The sequence below is a fragment of the Desmodus rotundus genome, chromosome 5 (genome assembly GCF_022682495.2).
Source record: "Desmodus rotundus isolate HL8 chromosome 5, HLdesRot8A.1, whole genome shotgun sequence".
NCBI lineage: Eukaryota > Metazoa > Chordata > Mammalia > Chiroptera > Phyllostomidae > Desmodus > Desmodus rotundus.
Genome location: NC_071391.1, coordinates 132,166,293 through 132,193,805, shown reverse-complemented (window position 1 = coordinate 132,193,805; position 27,513 = coordinate 132,166,293). Strand labels below are relative to the sequence as shown.

Sequence of the window (27,513 nt, the reverse complement as noted above, 5' to 3'; positions counted from 1 at the left end):
ATCATTTTTTTATCAGAGTATTTATGATATTGTCTTTTAATAACTTCTCATCGGTACCCAGTTTTGTAAAAGATTATAGACAGTTGTATTTGACTGAAGCAACTGTCTTCATGGATGTGTCTTAATGGTTATTATGTGGGTAAATGAGATTGTGATTAAGGGCGTACTTGATATATTGTAGTGCCAGGGAAATATGAAGTGATATTACTGAAGTACTGATTTTGATTTTTTTATTAGATAATATAGTCGGACCTAACAAAAACACAATTTGTCCTGGTAAGTATAAATTTTTATTTTATGAACTAATGCAAATAATAAACCTGTTCCTACTCAGAGTATAATACATTTGTATAAGGCCAAGAAAGGCATATTTTCAACAAAAACAAAATCCAGAAATACATTTACTTTTTTTCTTCTTTATTGCAAAGAGAATATCTCACTTCCTCCAATATAAAAGATGGAAAACCATTTGGAATTTTTTTTTTTCCTCTGTAAATTTATTGTTCAGAAGACATCTGAACATTGAAGATTTAATTTGTGTTTACTTTTGAAATCTATTGGGTTGGCTAGAAAAGTCTGTATGGTTTTTATCCCATAAAATAAAAGACACATTTTTCATTTTCACCAGTAACTTTATTGATTTGGATATTTTGAACATGTAGGCTGTCTCTCACATGGTATAACATTGATTGTTCTCAATCAATGTCTTGATTTGATCGCTATCAATTTCAGTTGGTCCACCTGACAGAGCATTGTCCAGCAAGAAATCTCCCAACAGGAAACTTTGCAAACCCCTTTGGCACGTTCAGTCAGTCACAGCACCTTCTCCATACACTGCACAAATCTTTTTACGCGTTTCAGTTGCATTTCACCTTTCTTGAAATAATAAAGTATAGTAGGGTGAAAATGTTGCTTATTTTCTTCCAGCTTCAATGTTAAAAAGGCTGCACAAAAATTCCCCTATTTTGATAAGTTTTTTTCTGTCACAATGCATTGTAACAAAATTATTTCGAATGAGGTTAAAGACAACTAAGCGCTACTTAGAGCTGTCTTAGTAAAAAACCCAAATGAACTTTTTGGCCAACCCAGTAAAACTAAGATAATTAGTAGTGTTCATAACAGCCATATGTTTAAGTTTTATTTATGAATCTGAGTGGAAGGAAACACTGTTGCTTTTACTTGCCACATGCATACCAGGTATGCCAGGTATGGTAGCATGGAAAATATGCCTATGTGTACCTAGCATCCTATGAGGAGACAGTTCAGAAAATAGGTGAGTAATTTCATGTCCTGTCTTGGGAAAGTGAAAACAACACACTTAATTTAATCTTGTAGATCATTGTTACAAAATCTTCTATAAATAAAATTTGGGAATTCAGAAATTAAAAGAATTTTTTCTTAATTGTGAGGGACTAGGCGGTGTTTGCTGTTAGACAAACTGGTTTGGAGTAAGTAAAACCCTTTACTTGATTTAAAGTAGAAAAGATCTTTGAAATGCCAGGATTGTATTTTGTGTATTTAATGTCATCCTGTTACTTAAAACAATGTTAATTTATTCCTAATAGCAACATAATTTCACAAAATATTTATGTATGTAATCTTCTTAAAAACTAAAATAATTCTATTAGGTGATGTCAATTACTTTATTCTATAAGACTATGATTCCATAATCTGCTCACGGCTTAATATTACCTTGTCTAAAACATTTTTAATAGGTGTGGGTAATTACCTATATAAGCCCTTGCATTATATTCAATTTTGATGCTCGGGAAACAATTTGAAATCATTCCACAAATGTATAAACCAAAGCCTCTTGAAAAGAAATCTCATTTATTTCTGTAGGCCTCTCACACATGTACATTATGGTTTGATGTTAAAAAAGATTCATGTCTCAGTGTAACATTTTTCACTTGATATTTAAATAGCCAAGAATGTCCCTTAGTTAAAGATGTCTTTAAAGAAAGCATGTTAATTTTTCTTGGGAAATTTGCATTGCACCACTTTAGGCAAAAAGTTTGAGGTACTTTCTCTGTACTGTGGACCCTATTATAGGTTTATTAATATCAATAATTAAAACATGTAATAAACATTATCAAGAAATTTCCAGTGCATTTATGGTTTTACTATCATGTTTGTAGATTTTTATTGAGAATTTTATTTTCCTTTTAACATTATTAAAAATTTTATGCAACAGCCTTAGAAAAATTTCTATTTAGTAGGTAACTGACATTGGTTCTGGAGAGTCTGCATAATGAAAAAGTAAAAATCTGTAACTTCTTTAGTTGATATTAAAATGAGAAGGAAATGCAATTTTACTTTTTCTCTAAAATGTAGGGTATAAATTTTATTCTTTTTTATTTAGGTGTATGGCAGTATTTGATTTTCATGTGATAATTTCTTTGTAGATAATTATCAAACAGCACAGCTGCTTGCCTTAATTTTAGAGCTACTCACATTTTGTGTGGAACATCACACGTACCACATAAAAAATTATATTATGAACAAGGACTTGCTAAGAAGAGTCTTGGTCTTGATGAATTCAAAGCACACTTTCCTGGCCTTGTGTAAGTAAAAATTCAAACGAATAGTCTGTTAAAGTGTTTAAGGAACAATATTTCTAATAGAGATAAAAGCCAAAGTTACCCATGTGAATTTATGTCTTTTTTAGTAGTATATATGCTATTAAAGAGAGGATTATGGGAAATACTCATCTTTCTTTTATTTAAAGGATAAGAGGAATATAGGTCAGTGTTTCCCCATCCACACACATTTGCTCACGTTTAGATTCAGTTAGCTTACCTGAGATAGTGCTCTGTGCAGTGGTCACATTTCACTAATAGAACCAGTCCTGCTATCTTATATATCTGCTTCATCCAACTGTCATTTAGTAGCGACTCTCTTTATATTGTTGAGATACAGACCTTGCTTTGTTTTTGTGTAACTCAGGTTATTTATTGAACTTGTAAAGTATTTGCACCAATGTTGATTTTTGGCAAACTATAAATTTTCCTTTCCTCTTCATAATTTTACATACAAATAAACACGCTTCCTTCTTTTGTTTTGTTGTTGTTTTCTGAGTATAAAAATTATAGTTAAAATTTAAGCGTTTACTTAATATATAGAGAAAAGATTAATCTCCCTACTACTTCCTTTACTTTTAAGGCCTTAAAGTAGCCACTGTTGCCCTGGCCTGCATGGCTCAATTGGTTGGGCATCCTCCCACAAAATGAAAGGTCACCAGTTCAATTCCTGGTTGGGGCACATGCCTGGGTTGCAGGTTCGGTCTCCCATCAGGGCGTAGATACTTCTCTCTTTCTCCCTCCCTTCCCCTCTCTCTAAAAAATAAATACATATTTTAAATAAATAAAGTAGCCACTGTTAACTGCCTGCACTATTTCTTTTCCATACTTGTAGAAATTCATGTAAACATACACATAGGTCTTTTTTTTTATTTTTACAAAAACAGGATACTAACACACTTCTCAGTCCCTTAATATTACTCTAGGTCATTGGATATGCTGTAAGCCAGTTTTTATTATACATAGTTGAGTAACATTTCCCAGAATGGCTTTTCCACAGCTTATCTCACCATTGTCTAAATACAAGATTGTTCTGGTACTTTCCACTCCAAACAACACTGTAGTAAATAGTCTGGTATATAAATCTCCTATGTAGTAGTTGATTTTTTTCATAGGATAGATTCCAAATAATGGTATTGCCAGGGCAAAATGTTGATACATTCTTAATATATCCTTTTAAATTTTAATTTAACATATAGCCTCTGGACTTCTTTCCCAAAGGATTGAAGCACTTGACATTTTTCTAGCACTTGGTGCTACTGGTTTGTTAAAATGTTACCAAGTTAATGGTGGAAAATGTGGTATTCCATTTGTGTTTTAATTTACACTTTCCTTGACAACAGTTTTTATATTTTAGTACTTTTGTGTTTTATCTGTTATGAATGGTCTATTATCTTTTTCTTAGAGCTCTTTTCATATTAGAGATACTATCAGTTTATCCTGTTTTGGGGGGAAACGTTTCCGTGTCATTTGTCTTTTGTCTTTACCTTTATTTTCCATATGACTGTTTTAAAATTCTTATGTGTCTCTTTTCTTTTTATGGTTAGTGCATTCTTTGTCTTGCTTAGGAAAGTCTCCTATGCCCTAAGATTATACAAGTATTCTCAATTTTCTTATAATATGTGTGTTTCACTTTTTATATTTATATATGTAGTACAGTGAAAATTTTTTGCAAATAGCTTTGTTCTCTTCTAGATGGATGGCCAGTTGTGCAAACATTTTTACTAAATAAACTGTTTTATTTACTGAATTAAAGTTTCCCTTTATTATACAGTAAGTTACCATATATGCTTCTGTCTTATTTCTGGGCTATCCTTCTAATTCACTTAGTGAAATAAAGGGAATGTATTTTCTTACGCCATTATAGTCTCTCTGTTGTAAAGTTTAATGTCTGTGAAGTGCCACTTCACTTTTCTTGTTTGTCATTTTCTTGGCTCTGGGACATTTTTTCTATCACAAAAACTTAAAAATAATTTTATCCAGTTCATTCTGATTGCATTTATATTAAATTTATATATTAATTTAGGAAGGATTCTCATAATAGGTTTTTCTGTCTGCTTTTCTTTAGTCCTTTCTGATGACTGCAGAATAGTTCCATTTATATGGGTATATCATAATTGAGCGAACCTCTAGTATTTAAATGCTTATATTACTTGAAGAGTTCTATTATTATATGCAGTGCTGTTTTACCTCTAGCTTTATGTCAGTTCATTCACCCTCGGTGAATGAACCTGCCCATTTGCTCACCTCTTTGCCAATACTTTGGTCTTTTTAATCTTAAGTAAACGATTTCTTAGCCCATCCAGAAAGAGGTGATGTTATAACTAACTTCTCTCCACATTTGTTCAGTGCTACAGTTATCATACATTTTTACTGTCTGTGGCCTGTTTCTGTTTTATTCTCAGATAATATTTAGAACCTCTTTAACAGTCACATCTTCTTTTAGTGACTTCATCCATCAACAGAGGGTTAAAATAAGAGACAACTTATAAAATTGAAAACCTTGTGTTTTGAAAGATTCGTGTAGTGGTATCAATAGAATAAACTACTTATGGGAAAGGTTATAAGTTAAAAGGTCAACAAACATAAAAATAAGGGGTTAAAATTATAATTTTTGCTAATTTTAGCAATAACATTGCTAAACTTGTTTAACTTAGCTAAGGAAAAAAACTAGTTAAAAGGAAAAATTTTTTCAGTATTCTAAAATGTGAAAAGCCAAATTATACTATTTATTTGTTACTCTATTGTTCTTTTACAAGTACTGTCTGATCAGCCACAGTACATGTTTACCTAAGGCAAAATAGTTCATAAGCAATTGGTAAACAAGAAAATGAAGTTATTATAATGTGAAAGTAATATTGGGTCGCAGATGATTTTTCCAAAGCAAAGAGAGTTGAAATAGTGAAAAGTAAAAACAGTGCTCTCTTAAACTGGAAGTAGGGGCCCCTTTGGCTGTGTGTTCAGAAAATTGAACAGCAGTATCTCCCTCCACAGCTCCCTCCCCTGAAGAGGTAGGCTCTCCTGGCATTTGTACCGCTCCTGTGCCCACTTTAAGGACAGCCCCCTACTGATTCTGAGCTGCCTTCACTGCTTTGTCTCCACACCCACCACACACTGCTCTGAGTACTACCATCGTTTGCGTTTTCAGGTTTTTGTGTATTTTTAAAATCTCTTTGCTGTGAGCTACCTGCTTAGGTAGTTTATCTCCCAATTGCCAGTTATTGGGCTTTTTTGTTAGCTCTGGTTACTCAAGTTGTACTCCTACAGGTTTTGAGTGGTCTTTCCCTAACTATTTTTCTCAAAGCCCAGTAATATTTAGTACACAGTTTTGCTTTTTATTCTAGAAGAACACATACATTGTTTTATGTAAAAAATAGCTGTATAATTAATACTAGTAAGATCATTGATTTATTCCTTGTATTATTTTTAATTAGGTGCTCTTCGTTTTATGAGGCGGATAATTGGCCTTAAAGATGAATTTTATAATCGTTACATCACCAAGGGAAATCTTTTTGAGCCAGTTATAAATGCTCTTCTGGATAATGGCACTCGGTACAATCTGTTAAATTCAGCTGTCATTGAGTTATTTGAATTCATAAGAGTGGTAAGTTTATATTAAAGGATTCTTAGTAAAGTAAAATAATTATATGTTTAGTAAGGTTAATTTTTAAATTGTGAAATTTAGCATAGTCTTTTTTAATCCATATTTATCTATAATGTTCTTAGTTCCATTTATTGGCCAAGTATTTCAGGATCAAATTTGTCGTATGTGGACATTACAGACAGGCATATCATTCATGTGATCTCTTTGATAATTGTAGGGCTAGTGATAAAAATTAATAGGTTGAAAAATAATTCCTTTGTTAGACATTGATATGAGATGCATAAAAATAGGATTTATCGTGGAATTTTGAGTTGAAGAGATCAGGGAGTTAGATGGACTACTCCAACTGCCTATTTTACAGGTGAGGGACTTGAGATACCCAAAGTGATTAAGTGAACAATTCAACAGCATCCATTTGGTTAGGAGCAGTCAGAGTTTGAAGTTATGTTACAGCTCAGTTTTGGGCAACAGAAGATTTGTCATAAAAAGACCTGGAGAGAGTTCTGTATGAATAACAAAGGTAAGACAGATAACTGTAAAACTGATAACAATAAATTTGCCCTCTCTCAACACTAAAATCACTCCACCAGGGACAGTGGCCACGTGGTTAGAAAGAACTTGAAAAAATAAAGTCAAAGCTAGAAATTCACTTTCTAATTTTGTTTCTTACAAATCATATTTCTGCTGATGACATGCTCTTGTCACATGGAGATTATTTGAGGGACTGGATTGTTTTTCTAATATTGGTCATTTGCCAAGAGTATGATACTCACAAGGATGAAGAGGATTGAAGTACTGTCTTTAGCCTTAGAAAAGAGGAAATATAGTTAACAAGCTCAAGTTGACCAACTAATCTGAACCCAGATTCACAGTGCACTGTTCTAATGAATCAGAGATTAAATTTTACACTTTTTTCCTTTAAAAGTTTTGATGAGATACTGATAAAATAAATTGTAAAGTTCCCAAACCCTTCCCTATTCCTGTGATTGAATTTGTTTTTTCAAAAAATACAAATGGTTGATAAATGTACATTGAATCCCAAAACTTACCTTTTTGTTGAGTATACAACATAGACTGTTTTTCCTAGATTTCTAATTTTCCTTCTTTGCATTTATTTTCATTGAGATATCCAGGGAAAGTCATTTAAAGACTTAAAATCCTTCAATGCAGTCAGGCGATGGTGGATCTTCAAGAAGTAGCCTGTATATTTCAGGACTAGTATTAAAGTCCTGAATCACAACTTCAATAATATTTAATCGTGAGCCTGCTTTGTATCCATTTGTTGCAGTGATCACTTAGAAAGCTTCACTTAGAAGTTATTACCACCAGTTTATTTCACAAAGAGTATCTCATTAGAAGACACTGGGAATGAACAAGTAGCATTCAAATTAATAGTCCATCTGATCTGTATATGCAATACAGTCTGAGGAATCTGTGTGTATATTTTAGGTGAGGCGTATCTCATTTTGATAGGTAGGATGTCATGTTAAATGAGAAGTCCTTAAGTAATACCTAATGTTTATTGAAAATACAATGTCAAAATCTGCTTTCTAATTAGCTTTGTGCTCTTGACCAGTCCATCCAACTTCGCTCAGAGCCTCAAGTTTCCTTTTCTTTAAAATGGGTATAATAAAACCTATTATTTCATAGAATTGTTAGGAGGATCAAGTGAAATTGTATGTGCAAGTGCTTTTGAAATTGTAAAGTGCTATGTAAGTGTAAAAAATGAACAGAAGTCGTAAACTAAATCCATTTACTTTTGAAATGTTCTTTATAATCCTCCAAAAGGGCTCCATCCAGTGAATTGCTTCTTCTTTTTTCCAAGTTTTCTGTGGAGTCCTGGCTCATGTGTAAAGAAACTAGGACATTTATTTTTAGAAGGTGATTTTGAAAAACCTTTTTGATCAGTTTTGGAATTATAAAACACAATTTTTTTAAGTTTTTCTCCTAACAAGCATTGTATTATATTTGAAATCTAAATTTTGTGCTTACACAGGAAGATATCAAGTCTCTTACTGCACATATAGTTGAAAACTTTTATAAAGCACTTGAATCGATTGAATATGTTCAGACATTCAAAGGATTGAAGACTAAATATGAGCAAGAAAAAGACAGACAAAATCAGAAACTGAACAGGTATTGTTTAAGTATATTACGTTTATAGCCTATAAATTTATGTTGGATCTTACCTGTGAAATTTACCCAGGAATTTTCCTTCCACAATTAGATAGGACAGGGTTATATGTAGGAGGGTAGGATATCTCCCTACCCCAAAATTTTTCTATGAAAAATTACTGCTCCATATTGTAACTCAAGTTAATTCTTCAGCTTATAAATATTACCCAGTTAAAATTACTTCAGCTCCTCTTGGTTATACATAAATATTCTCAAATTCAATCTTAATGAATTTTAAATCATTACTCAAAATTTATGGTATGTTTCTTACAGTGTACCATCTATATTGCGTAGTAACAGATTTCGCAGAGATGCAAAAGCCTTGGAAGAAGATGAAGAATTGTGGTTTAATGAAGATGAAGAGGAGGAAGGAAAAACAGTTGTGGCACCAGTGGAAAAATCTAAGCCAGAAGATGACTTTCCAGATAGTTATGAAAAATTTATGGAGACTAAGAAAGGTATTAAAATTTTGAACTTTTGAATAGTGCATCCTCTTATAATTATTATACAAATTATTCATTTACTTGTAAAGTTCTGGTCATTGTTTATAAAACATGAAAGATGAATTTTTTCCTGAATGATAATTTTTAAATTACATACGTCTTCTAAATTTGTTTAGGATTTCTTTCCATGTTTAAAATGTTTTCTTGAAGCTTTCTATTTCATGATATTCTGCATCTGCTATTTAGAAATTTCATTGTCTCCTTATACTTTGCTTTTTATGAACAGTCTTGGCTTTTTTTCTATTCTGAAATCTCCAATAATAATAGGTGCCATACGGATTCATAAAAACTTTTCAGAGCACTCTGCCTATTCCTGCTGAGGAAACTAACTTCAAAGAAGTAGCTATGCTCTTTGAAATGTTAAAATCATTATAGAAGGGTTTTTTTAAATTGAATTTATTGCGGCATCTTGGTAAATAAAATTAAATAGGTTTCAGATGTATAATTCTATAATACATCATCTGTATATTGTATTGTATGTTGACTACCTAAAGTCAAGTCTCCTTCCATCACCGTTTATCCTCATGGACCCTCTTCTACCTCCTCCCACCCAAAAGTCTCATAAAGATACAGTATCAAGAGAAATAAAAGTCAAATTATCCATCTTTCCAAAGAACTAACTTTAATTCTGTTGCCTGAGAAATTACCATTATTGGAGTACTGACCTGCATAATCACCTAAATGTTTAATAAAAATTTATATCTTGGAAGGAAAAAGCATTTCCTAGACTTTATATAAGCTTGTGATTTTTGAAAGAGAGAATCTAAAGGTATTTTTACTAGTTAGTGCTTCATTGAGCTTTACATTTTCTCTGAAAGTGTTCTCAGCCTTACTCATTTTCTACTCATTAATGCTGTAAGTTCCATTTATTTATTTTAGCTGCAGGAGCAAAGAGCTCCTAAGCAATAGACACCTTTTAGTAGCCAGACTCTTCTACCTTTACTCATTACAGGCACTGTGCAGACTGACTACAGACAAGAGAGTCACTGGGGCCAAACTTGAATCAGTATATCCAGTGAAAAATCATATACCCCTCAAAAAAATAGTAGCTACCAGATGTTAAAGGATAGTAGACTCCTGTCCCAAAAGAAACCCACACAGGAACATGGAATATTCAGGAAATAAAAGACTGATAGATGCGATGATATCATTGTCTTTAGGCATTTGAAATATTAACCTGTGGGAAAATTATCAGGGGTTTAAGAGGAGCATAAAAGTATAGACTCAGTGAGTGGAAACTGTAGGGAAACAAAGAGTTAGGCAACTAGTGAGTCCTTGGAAGTGTCCTAGATACAGCAGTGTAGAATTCTAGCATAGGGGGGCTGATTTTTTACATGCTTCTGAAGGTCCTTTCTAATCTTGAGATTCCAGGTAATAAAGACTTAATCATGCTCCTCCATTGTTTTAGCTCTTATAAAGCAAAGACAGTGTTTTATATAAAAGTTTTTAAATTACTGTTCTTTTCAGATGTGTTAATTTAACAATATTTACTGATAATAAGTTCAAAATTTTACTTATGCTTTAGCAAAAGAAAGTGAAGACAAGGAAAATCTTCCCAAAAGGACATCTTCTGGTGGTTTCAAATTTACTTTCTCCCACTCCACCAGTGCTGCTAATGGAGCAAACAGTACGAACAGCAAATCTGTAGTGGCTCAGACACCACCAGCAACTTCTAATGGATCCTCTTCCAAAACTACAAACTTGGCTACATCAGTAACAGCCACCAAGGTATGTGAAACTGCTCGACACATAAACTTGGCTTTTTCCATCTCTAAAATTATTTTATGTTTACTGAAGAAAATTTGGAGAATAAAAATACTTTCAAAGAAGAAAAATGTTGCCCACATCATCAGAGAATATGACTGCTAACATTTGATTGATTTTTCTTTAGGTACATAGGTTTCTTTATCTGACTTACAACTGAGGTCTTTCTATAAACAGATTTGTACCCTGTTTTTATTTATTTATTTATTTATTACAAGAATATTTGTGTTATTAAAACATTGTCGATGACTCTAGAATTTCATTTTATTTAGCTGTATCATATTACTTTGAGTTTTTCTTCCCCGCATACCCCTTCTCCTTACCCTCTTAATGTTTTGGAGCACATAAGATGATTCTGATATTTTACTGATAGTGTTACCAGTGTTGTTGCATTTTAAATTATTTTCTTGGACAAATGAGTAGAAAGTTTTCATACACAGTGTAGTGTGAAATTCCTCTCCAGAAAGTCTGTGCTGGTTTATGTTACCATATGGGGACCAAACCTGCATCCCAGGCATGTGTCCTGACTGGGAATAGAAGTAGCCACCTTTCATGTTGCAGGACGATGCCCAACAAACTGAGCCACTCTGGTTAGGGGAAAATTTAATAATTTTGTGCTTCAAAGCATGGAGTGAAAAAACAACCCACAGACTGGGAGAAAATCTTTGCAAATTATATATCTCATAAGGGATGGATACCAGAATATATAAAGAACTCTTAAACCTCAGCATGACAACCAGTTTTGTTTTGATCTGTTTTTTTAAGAGATGGGGAGAAACATTGGTTTTGCTGTTCCACTTATTTATGCATTCATTGGTTGTTGACCAGGGATTGAACCACAACCAATGGATAACTCTGTAACCAACTGAGCTACTGGCCAGGGTGACAACCAGTTTTTTTAATGAATACTTGAATAGACATTTATCCAAAGGAGATACACAAATGAACCATACAAACACATAAAATAATAGTATCATTAGTCATTAGGAAAACGCAGATTAAAACCACAATGAGCCCTGGCTAGTGTGGCTCAATGGGTTGAGCACCTGTGTGTAAACGGAAAGGTCTCCAGTTTCATTCCCAGTTAGGGCACATACCTAGGTTTGCCGGCCAGGTCTCTGGTCGGGGGCATGTGAAGGGCAACAGATGAGAGGCAACCAGTCAATGTTTCTCTCACACCTGGATGTTCTTCTCCCTTTTTCCTTCCCCTCTCTAAAAAACAAAATCTTTAAAAAAATAATAAATAAATCACAGTGAGATCTACTTCATACCTACTAGGATGGCTATAATAAAAAGCATGGCCAAAAACAAGTGTTGGGGGAGGACGTGGAGAAATCACACGCCCTTCCTATGTTGTCCATAGGGATGTGAAAGGGTGCAGCAGCTTTGGAGTACAGTCTGGCCGTTCACAAAAAGTTAAATTTCACTCCTAAGTGTGCTCCTATGAGAACAAAAAACATAGGTCCACACCAAAGCTCACATACGAATATTAATAGCATTATTCATAATAGCCAAAAAGTAGAAACAGTTCAAATGTCCATAAACTGATAAATGCATAAACAGAATGTGATATATGCACAACAGTGGATATATTTGGCCATAAAGAGGAATGAAGTACTGATTCATGCTACATAGATGAACCTAAAAATATTATTCAAGGTGAAATAAGCCACACACAAGGGCCACCTACTGTGTTCCATTTATACGAGCTGTCCAGAGAAAGCAAATCCATAGAAATAAATTAGATTAGTGGTTGCCAGGAACTGGGAGGAGGGAGGAATGGGGAGTGACTGTTGATGGGTATGGTTTTTGGTCGGGGAGTGGAAGGTATAGGTGTTGATGAAAATGTTCTGGAATTAGTGGTGATGATTGCACACCTTTGAGAATATACGAAAAACCACTGAATGATACACTTTACCAGGGTGAATTGCACAGTATGCCTCAATTTCTTAAATGGGGCAGTTTAAAAAACAGTGATAAGAGCCTATTGACATGGACTTCATATAAACAACTATAGCAAGTGCCTTGCTTTTTTCAGGGAGTGTTGTATGTAGTTTTGATTCGTTTTTTCCTGTGGCGCACCGAGCACTTACAGGCCTGACTAGTCTACTATACCTGGCAAGTATAAACTTACCCGTTGGTGTTCTGAGAGCATAGATAGGCCACAGAGCTTAGAGTGTTGAGGGGTTGGAGGGTCCCTGCTCACTATACAGAATTTAAATTTCTTTTTATTTTTAATCCTCTCCTGAGGATGTTCATTGATTTTTACAGAGAGAAGAAGGGGTTGGGGATGGGAGCAAATAGTTGCCTCTGGTACACACCCCCCCCACCAGGGATCAAACCCTCAACCTTTTTGGTATATTGGACATTGCTCCAGCCAACTGAGCCACCCAGCCAAGGCTATTCCTTCATTTTCAGCCTGGCACTTTACCCTTGCCCTTTACTGCGCCTGAAGTGCAGAGCCTTTCTGGTTTATTTTCTTTTCAGTTGGTGCTGGTAGAGGAGCAGGAATCTCCTGGCAGACATGGGGATGCAGGTGGGACAGTGGGTTGTAGAACTGCGGATTCCGTAGTCTGTTTTACTGACATGACCTAACTGTCTTCCCTGTTTTTCCCAGTATTTTGGTGCCTTTACCTCCTACTTCTTTCTTGGGTTTGTTCTTGACTTTCTCCTTGTTAAAGTATACTTTTTAAATTTCGTGGGGGGGGGGGTGATATTTTATTGGTTATTTTTTTTCCTTTTTAATTTGTTTAATTTTAGTGAGGTTTTGGGAGGCAATGGAAGTAAATGCATTTCTCTGTCTTTCAGTGACTTAGCTTCACTTCTCTAATCACACAAGTGAAATACTTTTTAAAAGCACAAAGAAAACAAAATGTAGATGAATTTTATGAATACAGATATAAAAGTCCATAACAATTTAACATCCATATGATACTCCATATACAGAGGTGGTTCTTAGTCAATTTTATTAATAAATTAAAATATTATTAATAGAAAAGCTATTGTCAGAAACACAGTTGTTTAAATTGTGTTTTAAACAATTAAATGTCCAACAAGGAATTTAACTACATGAAGGTATATTCATACCATGTAATACTAGAGTTTAAAAGAATGAAATAGAGCTTTGTATACTAACATCAGAAGTTTTCTAAATTGTATTTTTAAGTGAACACAGTTAATTGTACAAGGGTAGGCATAATTGCAATATTTGTTTAAAAACAGTACATTTATAGCTATATATTAAAAATCTGGAATTTATCAAACTTCACAGGGTACATCTTCCATTTACAAGCTTTTTACTTCTAATATTTCACATTTTGAATTTTTATTCTTTTTATGGTAAATGAGATTTTTTTTAATGTACATGAATTTGTTTATGGTGTGTGTGTATATGTAGATAATAGAGATACAATTGAAAATTACATTTTGTAGCTGAATGTTTTAGACAGAATATTAATCTTAAGCAAAAAAGCATTTTAAATGTTAACCATTTGGAACTGAAAAGTTTGTAAATTATGATACATAATCCTAAGCATAATTAAAACTTCCCTGATAACTTGCTGTCATTTTTGTGAATATCAGACTGCTGCCTTTTTCTACTGTAATTATATCTTCTACCTTCTCTCATCCAAGTTGCTTGACTTAGAAACCAAATAAACAAATAATTATCATAGTAGTAATAGCATCTAATAGCAATTATTGAACACTAACTACATACCAAGCACTGCATCAAGGGCTTTACATGTTTTGCTTTCAAAATACTTCAGTGAGCCCTGACTAGTGTGGCTCAGTTGGTTGGGCATCATCTCACAAAGCAAAGGCCACTGGTTCAGTTCCTGGTCAGGGCACTTACTTGTGTTGTGGGGTCCGTCTTTGGTGGGGGCATGTGCGAGAGGCAGCCAACTGTCATTTCTCTGACATTGATGTCTTTCTCCCTTTGTCTCCCTCCCTTCTCCTCTCTCTAAAAATAAATAAATGAAGTATTTTTTAAAAACAGTTCAATAAGGTCTAACCACTACTATTATACTAATTTTACAGTTAAGGAAACTGAGGCATAGAACAATTAAATCACTTGCCCAAGGTCATGGACCTAAAAAGTGGCGGCATTAGAATTTGAAGTCAGGTAGTCAGGCTATACAGTCAGTGTATTCTTAACAATTTAGCAATACTGCCTCTTGCTTATCAAACGTAAGACTGTGTGGTAAGCTGAAACTGAAGCAGAAGGATGCTGACGTAAGTATATATGGTTTATTTAGTTCACAGACTTTCAGATAACTGTATCTAGCTGCTCCAAGGCCTTCGTTGATTGATACTACAGTGTTTTTGTTATATTCTGGTAAAATGTTAATGCCAGATACCTAGATTCTTTAGTAATGAAGCTACTTGGGTTTGAAATGGGAATTATTTCAGTTGTATTTGTTTAACCCCTAGAGGTCTGAAGGGTTTGAACTGAAGGCAGTGTTTTCGGTAGCCCCCTTAACCTGTAGGACATGTATAAGTTTCATGGGATTGGTTCAAAATGCATGCAAACCTCAGGACATACAATTTCTGGGTAGAGTGTCCAGGCCTTTAATGGGATCTTCAGAGGGGTTCATTACTCAAAAAAGGCCAAACACCTGAATTACCTCATTCTTACATTTCTTTTGGTTAGAGAGAGGTGGCCCAATAGTTTTTATTCATTAGTTTAAGGAACCATGTGTTTATTATCATCAGCCATTTGAAAATAGTGATGTGTGCTTAGTTATGAAATGTATGCATAAGGAACAGAGACTAAGAATACAGTTGTTGTCCCTGACTGGCTATTCTCTTTCATTGGAAATTAGAGAAATGAACTATTTCATCTCAACGGTCCTTCCGCTCCAAATGCATGATTCTCTGTCAGCCCTGCTGTTTGGATGTAGTTATTTTTCCACAGTGAAATTTTGCTGAATAAATTGAATTGTGAGGCATCATTAAAAATCCAAAAGAAATAGAAAAGTTGAAGGTAACTAAGAGTGCCACCAGTTACATTGTCCTTACTAACTGTGGGTAATTTCAGGCAGTTCCTTTATGAAATTCAGATATATCTATTTGTTACATATGGTTTTTTTTTTTAACTTTTTTATTCTTCAATAGGGAAGTTTGGTTGGTTTAGTGGATTATCCAGATGACGAAGAGGAAGATGAAGAAGAAGAAACATCTCCTAGGAAAAGACCTCGCCTTGGCTCATAAAATACTTACTGGGGACCCTCAACATGTGGTCTCACTAAAATGCTGCAACCGTTCAATGAGCTGAAACTCTGAATCAGAAAGCTTTCTCACTCGAACTTATAAATATAACGTGGAGTAGCAAAAGACACTCGGTATATCAGCTAGGAGACGAGACTTCTATAAAAAAGTCAGGCTTCCGAGGAACTTGATTGCTTGCTAGTAATTAAGGGGTTTGCCTTACAGGCTGTCAAAAAAAAAAAAAAAGTTCAGTAGCCAGAACCTGGGAGATAGCTTCTCAGCAAGGAAACTCTCAGGTTTGGGGACGGTTTTAGGGGAGGGACAAGCTTGATAAATAACATTAATGCAGGGTTACTCCAGGGGGTATCGCTCTAGAAACAATTACAAAACTTCAGATGAAAACCCAATAACATGTATAATGGTGCTGGCCATGTTGTTCTTTTAATCAAATGCCTCTTTTTAAAAGAAATTTTTGTGGAAAACAAATTCAATAATCATAAAAAACGAAGTTAAGCTGTTGAGACCACTTCTTTGAAAATAGAACAGAAATTCAGCCTTGCTATTGGTCGGAGGGAAGTACGCCCCATAACACAGCACAGGTTGAGTTTTCTACACCAGGAATTTTCGTATGTATTTTGATGAAAACAAACAAGCTGGATTCAAAATGGACAGTTTTGTTCATGTAACTTTAAAATCAGCACTTTTTAGAGATAACAGATGCCAAGAATCAGTTCAGTAGTGTTCCAAAATGGTTTTCTCTAGAAACAGGAGATTGAACGGAATGTTCACATGCCTACCAGTACAATCTTTTGTGGAAGATACTTTGAAGTTACTTTCTGTTTTGTTAGTAAATTCTCTCTCTCTCCAGAGCTGCAGAAAATTTTTAGTGTAACTTATAAAGACTAGCATACAAAGAACAGTGCTGAATTAAGTGGAATTTAATATCTAGAGGCCATTTTGATCCAAGAAGTTACTTTATTGTCAAAAGTCAGTATGCAGCACGTGAAGCTTTTCCATAAACAAACAAGGGTGTAACATTAAAGCTGCTTTTTTTTTTTAAAGAGTAAAAGCACATTCCATGTACGTAAGTGAATTTAAAATAAGTTGAGGCAAACAGTTAAGAGGTTTTATTTTTAGAACAAGCAAGTTAACTGTAAATATTTTAATGTTAGTTTATTCATCTGTGATCTAAGATAATGCTGAGAAAAACGTCCCCCAAACTACAATGCAGTGCTTTGGGAAAAAAATTAAAAACAGTAATTCCAGCTACTATCTTAAGATCACCCCTGTAATGTGTTATGGGTCCATTTTTCTTGAAATAGCTTAAACTAAAGCAGTTTTCCCTGTTTTGGAGATTTTGTAGTTAATTTTAATTTTGGCTATTGTTTGGAAAAGATGGGCTGTCTGTGTAGATATGAAGTATAGTTTTTCCATAAAACAGATGTTTATTTTGTATCAAAAATACCACTGTATTTGTTTTACACCATTTGTATACATGTGGTGATATTAATGCTGAACTGTAAAATTCAGGAATTAAAATGTGACCCTGTAATTCTATAATTGTTGCTTTTGTTTGGTTTGTTGTAAATATAAGTTAACTCCATTTGAGATATGTCCATTTTACAATTATCTTTTAAAAGCCAATAAATTATCCATATTTATTATAAACCACTAGGTCATACACCAGTCTGAATGAAAGAATTCTAAACAAATGAGGGTCAACTGCACTTTAAATATCACTGATGCTACTTAGAGAAGGTGTGCCTTGGGCAAATGAAGTTCCAGCACCAAAGCGTCACGACATGGGGCTTTTTACCACCTCTTTCATTACAGGAACATAAAATGAAAAACACTTTCTTCCTCATAAGGCAAGTGACTTAGGATAATTTAAACCAGATCAGGGACATTACCGTAGGAATACATTGTCTTTCAGAAAGTTTTATCTAGCCCCTTCACTCTTCTTAGCTCTTACTGAATTTCCTCTTGTAACCTAAAAAGCCCAGGCCTAAAGTATTTCCCTATTTACTGGACTCTTCCTGATTAAGTCATTTAAGTTCCAGTAGGAAGTATTATTGGGTTGGCCAAAAAATCCGGGGGGTTTTTTTCCGTAAAATAAAAGACATATTTTTCATTTTCATCGGTAACTTGAAACAGGTATTTTGAGTGTGTCAGCTGTCTCCTGCATGGTATAACATAGATGGTTCCCAATTATCATCTCGATTGCTATCAACTTCAACTGACCTACCCAGTGCTGGGGCATCATCCAGTGAGAAATCTCCAGCATAAAACTTCACAAACCACTTCGGACATGTTTAATCAGTCGCGGCATCTTCTCCATACACTGCACAAACCTTTGTGTGTGTGTGTTTCAGTTGTGTTTTTACCTTTCTTGAAATAATAAAAACATAATATGCCGAAAATTTGTGTATTTTCTTCCATCTTCAGTATTAAAATGGCTGCACAAAAATTCACCAATTTTGATGGGCTTTTTTTAAACACACACTAATGACAGCTGGCACAATTCAATCTAACAATTGTTTTGAATGAACTTAGAGACAGGTAAGCGCTACTAGAGCCATCTTAACGGAAAAACAAATGAACTTTTTGGCCAGCTCAATACATTCATATTTTAGGAAGAATTTCTTCACTGTTCCTTTCTGAGGAACTGCCATGAGTCTTAAACATTTAAATCGTCATTGTCATAGGAACCTTTTCTTACAGCACAAATGTGAATGGTTTTTTGAATTACAGGATAACACTTTTCTTGTTACATATCCTCATCCACAATGATACGAGAACGGGACTTAAAATAGCCCTTAAAGAATAACTGTTAATATTCTACATGTTAACTGCTCTTAAATGACTACCCTCAGGCAGATTAGGATTTTTATCTTTACCTTCACACAGGGAAGCAAGCCAGAGCCCACATTTGTATGCCTGAGGTTCTCCTAAAATTTTATCTGTAAACGTGTATCCAATATAAAAATATTTTTAATAAAAAGTTACCTGAAACATTTCTGTGTTTTAATCACTAGTTTTTTTGGTATCTTAAGAATTGTAACTGTAGATTTAAGGAAATAAAATGGAATTACAAGTTAAGCCTCAGGAATGGAATAGCCCATAACTAGAAAAAAGGGTGTGCTTGTGGGGTGACAGGAAGATTCTGAAAGAAAAGTCTCTCCTCCCTGGCTTTTTATGGTTCAATTTAATGATTTTTGACTTTATGATAGCGCAGAAGTGATGCGCATTCAGTACAAACCATACTTCAAATTTTACATTTCAGTCTTTGAGAGCTTGTTTGGAGGTTCTAGCAGGGGAGTGCAGCTACACGTATACCCTTGACTGAAGACCAGTCCTCTCCTCTAATTGGGAAGGAAGGTCGTCTTCAACCTGAGAGCACAGCTTCAGGAGGAGCACATGTGGACCGGGGAGGGAGGGAGGGGACACCTGCCTAGCCAGCCAGATCAGCTGAATCGATTCTGGCGATTGATGGTGTGACAGATGTCACAGCCAGATCAATCTCAGGTCAGTCTTTGCCCTGCTAGGGATATGCAGCATGATACTTGGTGACGATGCGCAGCAAGCTGCACTTCCCAGTCAGCCACAAGGTCACATGGATAAACAGCCTGTATTGTCAGTGCTTCTGGAGGTTTTATGTTTTCATGTCCCATAATGTCTATAAGATGGCCATCTGTGTCTCTTGCTTCTGGTGAGAATCAGAGGAAGGCAGTTACTCTGAAGATGAAACTTAAGATAATTGCCCAACTGTAGGCTAGTAGAAGTATTCTGAACACATGTAAGGCAGGCAGGGCTACGTTGTGATGTTCAGTAGTTCAGGTATATTAAATGTATTTTCAACTTGGGTATATTGGGATGCAACCCCCACCATAAGTAAAGGAGCATCTGTATCCTGGTTATCTTTAAGCAAACAGACTACGGAAAACCATCCGGGGTCCCTTTACATACAAAAGTTACACTCACAACAAGCTCAGTTGATTGTTTCTGTTACCTGTTTTAATAGTATCTTTTTTAGAAAGAGTAACTGAGTATTTTTAACAACCCCCCATCTATTTCCCAAGTCCTGTTTGCTTCTGCTTCAAGTGCAAGATGTTAAAATCTATTTTACCACTGCCCAAGATAACTACTCTCATCATTGAATTACCTGACACCGGGCATACCCACAAGTACTCTTTAATACCCGAGTCAACCAATAGTCTCCATACAGCAGTCACACATCTCTTTTAAAATGAACATTATGATCATGTAACTTCTCTGTTATAAAGCTTTTCAATAACTTCCCGGTACCATAACATTTCAAATCTTCACATTGCCTACAAGAGCCTGCAAATCAGTGCCCTGCCTATTTCCAATTTCATGTTAACCCACTCCCTCCATTCTGTATGTGCGGTATATTCAGGCTATTCTGACGGCTCCTTGGTATGTGCTTTATTATTTCCCGATGCAGGACCTGAGTGGTTTTTCCCCCTTCTCCCTTCAATTAGCCTTCCAATCACTTTAAACAATGCTTTACAAAGAGGCATTGCCAGCCCTGCTTATAACACTGCACTTTTTCCTTGTAACACTTGGCTCTTTAGGCCTCTTCACTAGCCCCACAAAGGCTGGGACCCAGTGGATCTAGTTGCCTACTGTACCCTTAGTACTTAGCACACCACTCAACAGAAACAATAGATAGCCAAGTTTGAATGAGTGAATGCCCTATCAATTAGTTTTCTATACCTTCTCTCCAAGAAACATTATGCAGATATTTATATTAAGCTGGTCAGCATAAGTAGCTACCTTTCCCTACCACTCTTTACCTTACATGTTTGTTTAAACAGTAATAATGAGCTTATATTTGCACTTACAAGCACACATACTAGAAACGAACAGGCTCAGTGTAAGGATTAAATAATTTATTTTTAAGAAAATTTGAATTTGTTTTGCTAAATTGGTTTTAAATTTACTTATTAATAACTTCTTCTTTAAGTTTCTCTGCAAGCAATCTCCTCTTTAGTAATGTTTGCTTCTCCTCTGCTGTCATTTCTGGTTTCTCTGTCATGTCCTTAAAAAAGGAAAGAAAGAAAAAAATTGGCTATAGTATATATAAGGTGGGCTCATTTGTCTAAAATCCCCACTGCCTTGAACAAACAGCATTTTTCGTGGAAGTTTTTTAAAAGTCACACACTTTTAAATTCCCTAAATCTCTTCTTTGTAAAAATCTCTTCTTGGGGAAGCCTCTTGGAGGTGGTGGCTAGGATACTGATACTGCGCTATGATAAAATATTTCATAGGCTCAGGTAAAATAAACTGCTGACCCTTAGGTAGTCAGAATAGGGCGAGTAAAGAAATGAGAAAATATATCATGAAATTGCTATCATCTGCCTCACAAAACCCTCTTTATACAACGATCTCACTTCCTAGAAAAAACTTGGCAAGCGCTACACTAGCAGACAGGTTAATATGAACGGATCTGTGAGCAGTGTTCATTATTAAGGCTTTCTTCCACAATACTGACTTTGGGAATTCCACCTCCAGATTTACAAATTTTGACATACTCCGCTGAGCCATACCTCTACCTCCTCAGCAGGTTTTTCCTTCTGTTCTGAATTTTGCATCTGCTTAGTCCTCATATCCTTTCTCATGGACATCAATTTATCTCTCTTCTGCTTGAGATAGTATTCTCGTTGCCGGAGCTCTTCCGTTCCAAGTGTTGATAAATTCTGGGTCAAAAAAGAAAAGAAGCCATTTTAAATTCAAGTTCATATAATAATTGGAACAGACACCTGACTGATTCAATTTGAAGTCTGAGTTCAAGATCATAACAAAAGCTAATTACATGATTTTTTACATTGCTTATTCCTAGTATTTTTTTCCCTTGGCTCATAGTTTTTAAAAAGTAATGTTTCTTTACTTACTGCTATTGGTCCTTCAATGACTGCATGTTCAAAGCCAGGAATCTTCAGGCCTTTTTGTGGGAGGGAGGAGGTTTCAGGCAACATTTCCAGCTTTCTTGCCAAAGGCTGCACTGACTGGTTAGCAAAACGCACTTTAACGTCTGGCAGTAATTAGATAGAGACCAAACAGAATATTATAGTAAGTGTTAATTATTAGGCTAGATTCACCAAAATGAGCTAGTGTTAATAATATTTCAGTTTTTTGCCCTGGCTGGTGTAGCTCACTGGGTTGGACATCATCCCACAAACACAAAGGTCACAGATTCGATTCCCTGTCAGGGCACATGCCTGGGTTGTAGGCCACGCCCCCAGCAGGGGGCGCATGAGAGGCAACCACACATTGATGTATCTCTCCCTCTCTCCCTCTCCCTCTCTCTAGAATAAATAAAATCTTTTAAAAATTAGATAAAATAAAATACTTGTTTTTTTCTGCCTACATGTGTCAGGCACTGGGTGAGAATAGTAAACAGTCTCTGTCCCCAAAGACCACAGTTTCTTAACAAATGATGACATTCTAAAAAAATACCAAAATCCTGCTGTTTGATACTATAGCTATAAAAAGTTACAGTTCTTATCTAAAGATTAGAACTCCACAACAATGTTATACAAGGTTGCCGCATAAGCCAAAACACAGTACTAAAATCTCTTACTAATAACATAATTGGTTTCCAAACTTTTGCTTATAGGTAAAAACTGTAAGTGAATCTATTTTCAGAACCATTAATGTAGAGCTATAATTTTTTCTAGCAGAAGACTAAGTGCCAATAATATCAAAATTTTTGTTTGTAATACATATTGGTGATAACTATGAACCTACCAACGCATTAAGAAAATGTAAAGATTTTTAAACAGAACTTGGAAGCAGATACAAGATGGTGACTGTGCCAACAGACAGGATTGCCCTGGCTGGTGCGGCTCAATTGGGGCATTGTCCCATGCGCCAGAAGTCTGCAGGTTTGACTCCTGGTCAGGGTACTTGCTTAGGTTGAAGGTTCAGTCCCCAGTCGGGGTGTACACAAGAGCCAACCCACTGATGTTTCTCTCTCACAGGGATGTTTCTCTCCCTCTCTCCCTCCCTTCCTCTCTCTCTAAAATCAATGAGCATGTCCTCAGGTGAGGATAAAAAGAGAGAGAGAGACAGGAATAACATGCAAACTGCTTTCCTGAACCATTTTCTATTATAAGGTGATTTGTTTAAGGTAACACATTTTCAGTGTAAGTACATGGACTATAAAAGAAGAGTGGGACAAGCAAAGCTTCACATAAAAATGATGCCAGTAACTAAAAGTGCAATGGGAGAACATGATACACGTCTCCAAATGATTAAAAATCTTGCCCTTGCAGGTGTGGCTCACTGGATTGGGCTCTGGCCTGAGAAATGCAGGGTCACCAGTTCGGTTCCCGATCAGGGCACATGCCTGGGTTGTGGGCCAAGTCCCTAGTCGGGGGCCTGCAAGAGGCAGCTAATCGATGTTTCTCTCCCTCTTTTTCTCCCTCCCTTCCCCTCTCTAAAAATAAATAAGTAAAATCAAAAATCTTGCCGGCACAGTAAAACCAAAATAAACTCTACACAAGCAAGAAGCTTCCACAGGAGCAGTGCTCTAGCATGCAGCGCGTGGCCTGACCACAGTGCCAGGGGGCCTGGAACAGAGAAAGCTCTTCAGACTCTCAGACAGTGAGGGAGGTCTCCATGGGAAAGATGAGCCTGGAGCCAACACTCCAACCAACCTAGACAGAGAGCTACAGAACTACCTTTAAACAGAAGTAAAGATGAGCTTAAATATGTTGGTCATAATATGCAGACAGAGTTAAACATGCCGTTCTTTCTGATGGTGACTTTAAGCAGAGGCAGGTGTAGCCCAGTATGGAACTACAGAGCTGGAGAAGGGACAGTTCAATTCATACCTGAGGTGGGGGATCCCAGGCATGTAAGCATTTATATTCAAGTACTGGCTCTGGATAGTTTTTGCCTTGAGTTAGTTGCTCATGGCTATCTTGTATATCCTAACTCACACTAGAGGGGATAGTACTTGAGGCCAAACTACTCAGCTTCTCTGATTTCTAGGAATGGAGAATCAGAAAGCCAGCAAGTTTAAAGCAAGCTTTGTGTCAATCTGAGTACAGATACTATCCATTTCAAACAGGAACCAGGGAAAGATATGAACAAAGGTATTATTCCCCCTAAATTAGGTCATCATAATGGGCTTCTATCAATTTGTATGTTTTCTGGAACATCAGAAATACTCATTTTTTTAAAGATGTATTTTATTATGCTATTACAGTTGTCCTAATTTTCCCCCTTTGCCCACCTCTGCCTGGTACCGCCCCTTTCCTCCAGCAATCCCCCCCATGTAGTTCATGTCCATGGGTTGTACATGTAAGTTCTTTGGCTTCTCCATTTCCTATACTATTCTTAACATCCTCCTGTCTATTTTATAACTACCACTTATCTTCTTAAACCCTGTACCTTTCCCTCATTTTCCCACTTTCTTCTCCCAGCTGATAACCCTTCAAATGATCTCCATATCTATGATTCTGTTTCTGTTCTGGTTGCTTAGTTTATTTTTTTTTTTTTTTTAGATTCAGTTGTTGATAGTTGTGAATCTGTCGCCATTTTAATGTTTATAGTTTTGACCTTCTTATTTCTCTTAAATAAGTCCCTTTAACATTTCATGTAATAATGGCTTGGTAATAATGAACTCCTTGAGCTTTACTTTGTCTGGTAAGCACTTTATCTGCCCTCCCATGCTACTCTATTTTTTATGTCTTTTAAAAACTATATTTCATTGATTATACTATTACCATTGTCCCATTTTTTTCTCCCCTTTATTCCCCTCTGCCCTGCACCCCAGCCTCCCACCACCATTCCTCCACCTTAGTTCATGTCTATGGGTCATGCATGTAAGTTCTTTGGCTTCTCCATTTCCTATGCTATTCTTAACCTCCCCCTGTCTAGTTTTTACTTACCATTTATGCTTCTTATTCCCTGTACCTTTCCCCCCATTCTCCCCCTTCCCCACCCTGCTGATAACCCTCCATGTGATTTACATTTCTGTGAATCTGTTCCTATTCTAGGTGTTTGCTTAGTTCATTTTTGTTCTTGTTTTTGTTTTTGTTTTAGGGTTGGTTGTTGATAGTTGTGAGTTTGTTGTCATTTTACTGTTCATAGTTTTGATCTTCTTTTTCTTAGATAAGTCCCTTTAACATTTCATACAATAAAGGCTTAGGGATGATGAACTCCTTTAACTTGACCTTATCTGGGAAGCACTTTATCTGCCCTTCCATTCTAAATGAAAGCTTTGCTGGATAGAGCAATCTTGGATGTAGGTCCTTGCCTTTCAAGACTTCAAATACTTCTTTCCAACCCCTTCTTGCCTGCAAGGTTTCTTTTGAGAAATCAGCTGATAGTCTTATGGGAACTCCTTTGTAGGTAACTGTCTCCTTTTCTCTTGCTGCTTTTAAGATTCTCTCCTTATCTTTAATCTTGAGTAATGAAATTATGATGTGCTTTGGTGTGTGCTTCCTTAGGTCCAACTTCTTCAGGACTCTCTTATCTTCCTGGACTTCCTGGAAGTCTATTTCCTTTGCCAGATTGGGGAAGTTTTCCTTCATTATTTGTTCAAATAAGTTTTCAATTTCTTGCTCTTTCTCTTCTCCTTTTGGCGCCCCTATGATTCAGATGTTGGAACATTTAAAGTTGTCCCAGAGGTTCCTCAGCCTCTCCTCATTTTTTTGAATTTTTGTTTCTTCATTCTCTTCTGGCTGCATGCTTGTTTCTTCCTTCTGATCCAAACCATTGATTTGAGTCCCAGTTTCCTTCCCTTCATTGTTGGTTCCCTGTACATTTTCCTTTATTTCACTTTGCATAGCCTTCACTTTTTCCACTACTTTGTGACCATACTCACCCATTTCTGTGAGCATCCTGATTACCAGTGTTTTGAACTGTGCATTTGATAGGTTGGCCATCTCTTCATTGCTTAGTTGTATTTAGTTGTATTAGTCACTTCCCCTACTACCCACAAGCAAATTAGGCCCTTCAGGTGCTGATTCCCGGGTGAGAGCACTTGTGTACGTTCTAGGCCCCTGTGGGTCTCTCCAATGACCTCTCCTGTGAGGCTGGGAGTTTCTCCAGCTGCTGCCTCAACCCCCACAGGTGCTTTTAATCAGAGGTTTGAGGCTTATTTCCCCATGCTGGAGCCCTGGGTTGTGCAGTCTGTCTCGCTCCCCCAGTTGTTCCTCAGGGCTCATCCACACCGGGTGAATGTGGGACCACCCGGTCCGCCAGCCGCTGCCTCACCTGCCCCAGTCCACCAGCTGTCACCTTGCTGCGAGTCCTCTCCACCCCGGCTGCCTGTTTCTACCCCTCCTACCGGTCTGTATGAATGTTTCTTCTTTAACTCCTTGATTGTCAGACTGCCATACAGTTTGATTTTCTAGAAGTTCTGGTTTTTTGTTTTGAAATTTGTTGTCCTTCTTTTGGTTGTGTGAGGAGGGACAGTGTGTCTACCCCCATCTTGGACAGAAGTTGCCCTTCCATTCTAAATGAGAGCTTTGCTGGATAGAGTAATCTAGGTTGTAGGCCCTTGCTTTTCATCACTTTTAATATTTCTTGCCAATCCCTTCTTGCCTGCAAAGTTTCTTTTGAGAAATCAGCTCATAGTCTTATGGAACTCCTTTGTAGGTAACTCTCTGCTTTTAAGATTCTCTCTTTACTTTTAACCTTTGGCATTTTAATTATGATGTGTCTTGGTGTTGTCCTCTTTGGGTCCAACTTGTTTGGGACTCTGTGCTTCCTGGATTTGCATGTCTATTTCCTTTGCCAAATTAGGGAAGTTTTCTTTCATTATTTTTTCAAATAAGTTTTCAATTACTTTCTCTTCCTCTTCTCCTCCTGGCATCTCTACGATTCAGATGTTGGTACATTTGGAGATGTCCCAGAGGCTTCTTATACTATCCTCATTTTTTTGAATTCTTGTTTCTTTTTGTCATTCTGGTTGAATGCTTATTTCTTCCTTATGTTCCAAATTGTTGATTTGACTCCCGGTTCGCTCCCCTTCACTGTTGGTTCCCTGTGGATTATCCTTTATTTCACTTAGTGTGGCCTTCATTTCTGCCCTTATGTTGGTGCCACACTCAGTGAGTTCTCTGAGTATCCTGATCACCAGTGTTTTGAACTCTGCATCTAGTAGGTTGGTTATCTCCATTTCATTTAGTTCTTTTCCTGGGGTTTTGTTTGGTTCTTTCATTTGGGCCATATTTCTTTGTCTCTTCAATCTGGCAGCCTCCCTGTGTTTGTTTCTACGTATTAGGTAGTGCTGCTTTGACTCCCTGTCTTAATAGCACGGCCCATTGTAGAAAGGGCACCTGTAATTGTGTGGGGTAGAGCCGTAGGTAATCTCTAGAGCAAGGCAATCCACCTCACTGCTTTGTGGCTGTATGGGGGGAGGGCTTGGAGAGGGGACAGTGCCACTGCATGGCTTCTGGAGGTTTGCCTGGCACTCACCCCATTTCCAGTCGCTCCACCCACTCCCTGTTTGCGACTGGCACCTTTCTAGCTGTTGGCCTGGTGCTGAATCTCAGAGTGGGTGGGTTTGTGAACGTTCTAAGACTACACGGGCCCTCTATGCAGAATTTCCTGAAAATCTGGCAGTTTCTTCCACCACTCCAACTCCACTGGTTTTTACAGCCAGAGGTTATGGGGATTTATCTTCCCAGTGCTGGAACCC

At 36.4% G+C, this 27,513-nt stretch overlaps 2 protein-coding genes across 6 annotated transcripts in view; one reads left to right on the top strand and one right to left on the bottom strand.

Moving 5' to 3' along the window:
* Positions 1-17,393, top strand: part of PPP4R3B (protein phosphatase 4 regulatory subunit 3B) — a 51,691-nt gene extending 34,298 nt beyond the window's left edge. For 3 of the 4 annotated variants that reach the window (XM_045189421.2, XM_024552774.3, XM_045189422.3), the window contains 7 exons: positions 238-276; positions 2,406-2,564; positions 6,014-6,183; positions 8,180-8,319; positions 8,632-8,816; positions 10,387-10,589; positions 15,741-17,393. In XM_045189421.2, coding sequence (XP_045045356.2) covers positions 238-276; positions 2,406-2,564; positions 6,014-6,183; positions 8,180-8,319; positions 8,632-8,816; positions 10,387-10,589; positions 15,741-15,836 — 992 coding nt within the window. In that variant the 3' untranslated portion in view covers positions 15,837-17,393. The remainder of the gene's footprint in view (positions 1-237; positions 277-2,405; positions 2,565-6,013; positions 6,184-8,179; positions 8,320-8,631; positions 8,817-10,386; positions 10,590-15,740) is intronic. The other variant, XM_024552775.4, reaches the window with a different exon arrangement.
* A 3,332-nt stretch (positions 17,394-20,725) lies between these two features.
* Positions 20,726-27,513, bottom strand: part of CFAP36 (cilia and flagella associated protein 36) — a 28,438-nt gene continuing 21,650 nt past the window's right edge. For both annotated transcript variants that reach the window (XM_045189425.2, XM_024553056.3), the window contains exons 8-10: positions 21,749-21,888; positions 21,404-21,553; positions 20,726-20,895 (exon numbers count right to left, since the gene is read on the bottom strand). In XM_045189425.2, coding sequence (XP_045045360.2) covers positions 20,794-20,895; positions 21,404-21,553; positions 21,749-21,888 — 392 coding nt within the window. In that variant the 3' untranslated portion in view covers positions 20,726-20,793. The remainder of the gene's footprint in view (positions 20,896-21,403; positions 21,554-21,748; positions 21,889-27,513) is intronic.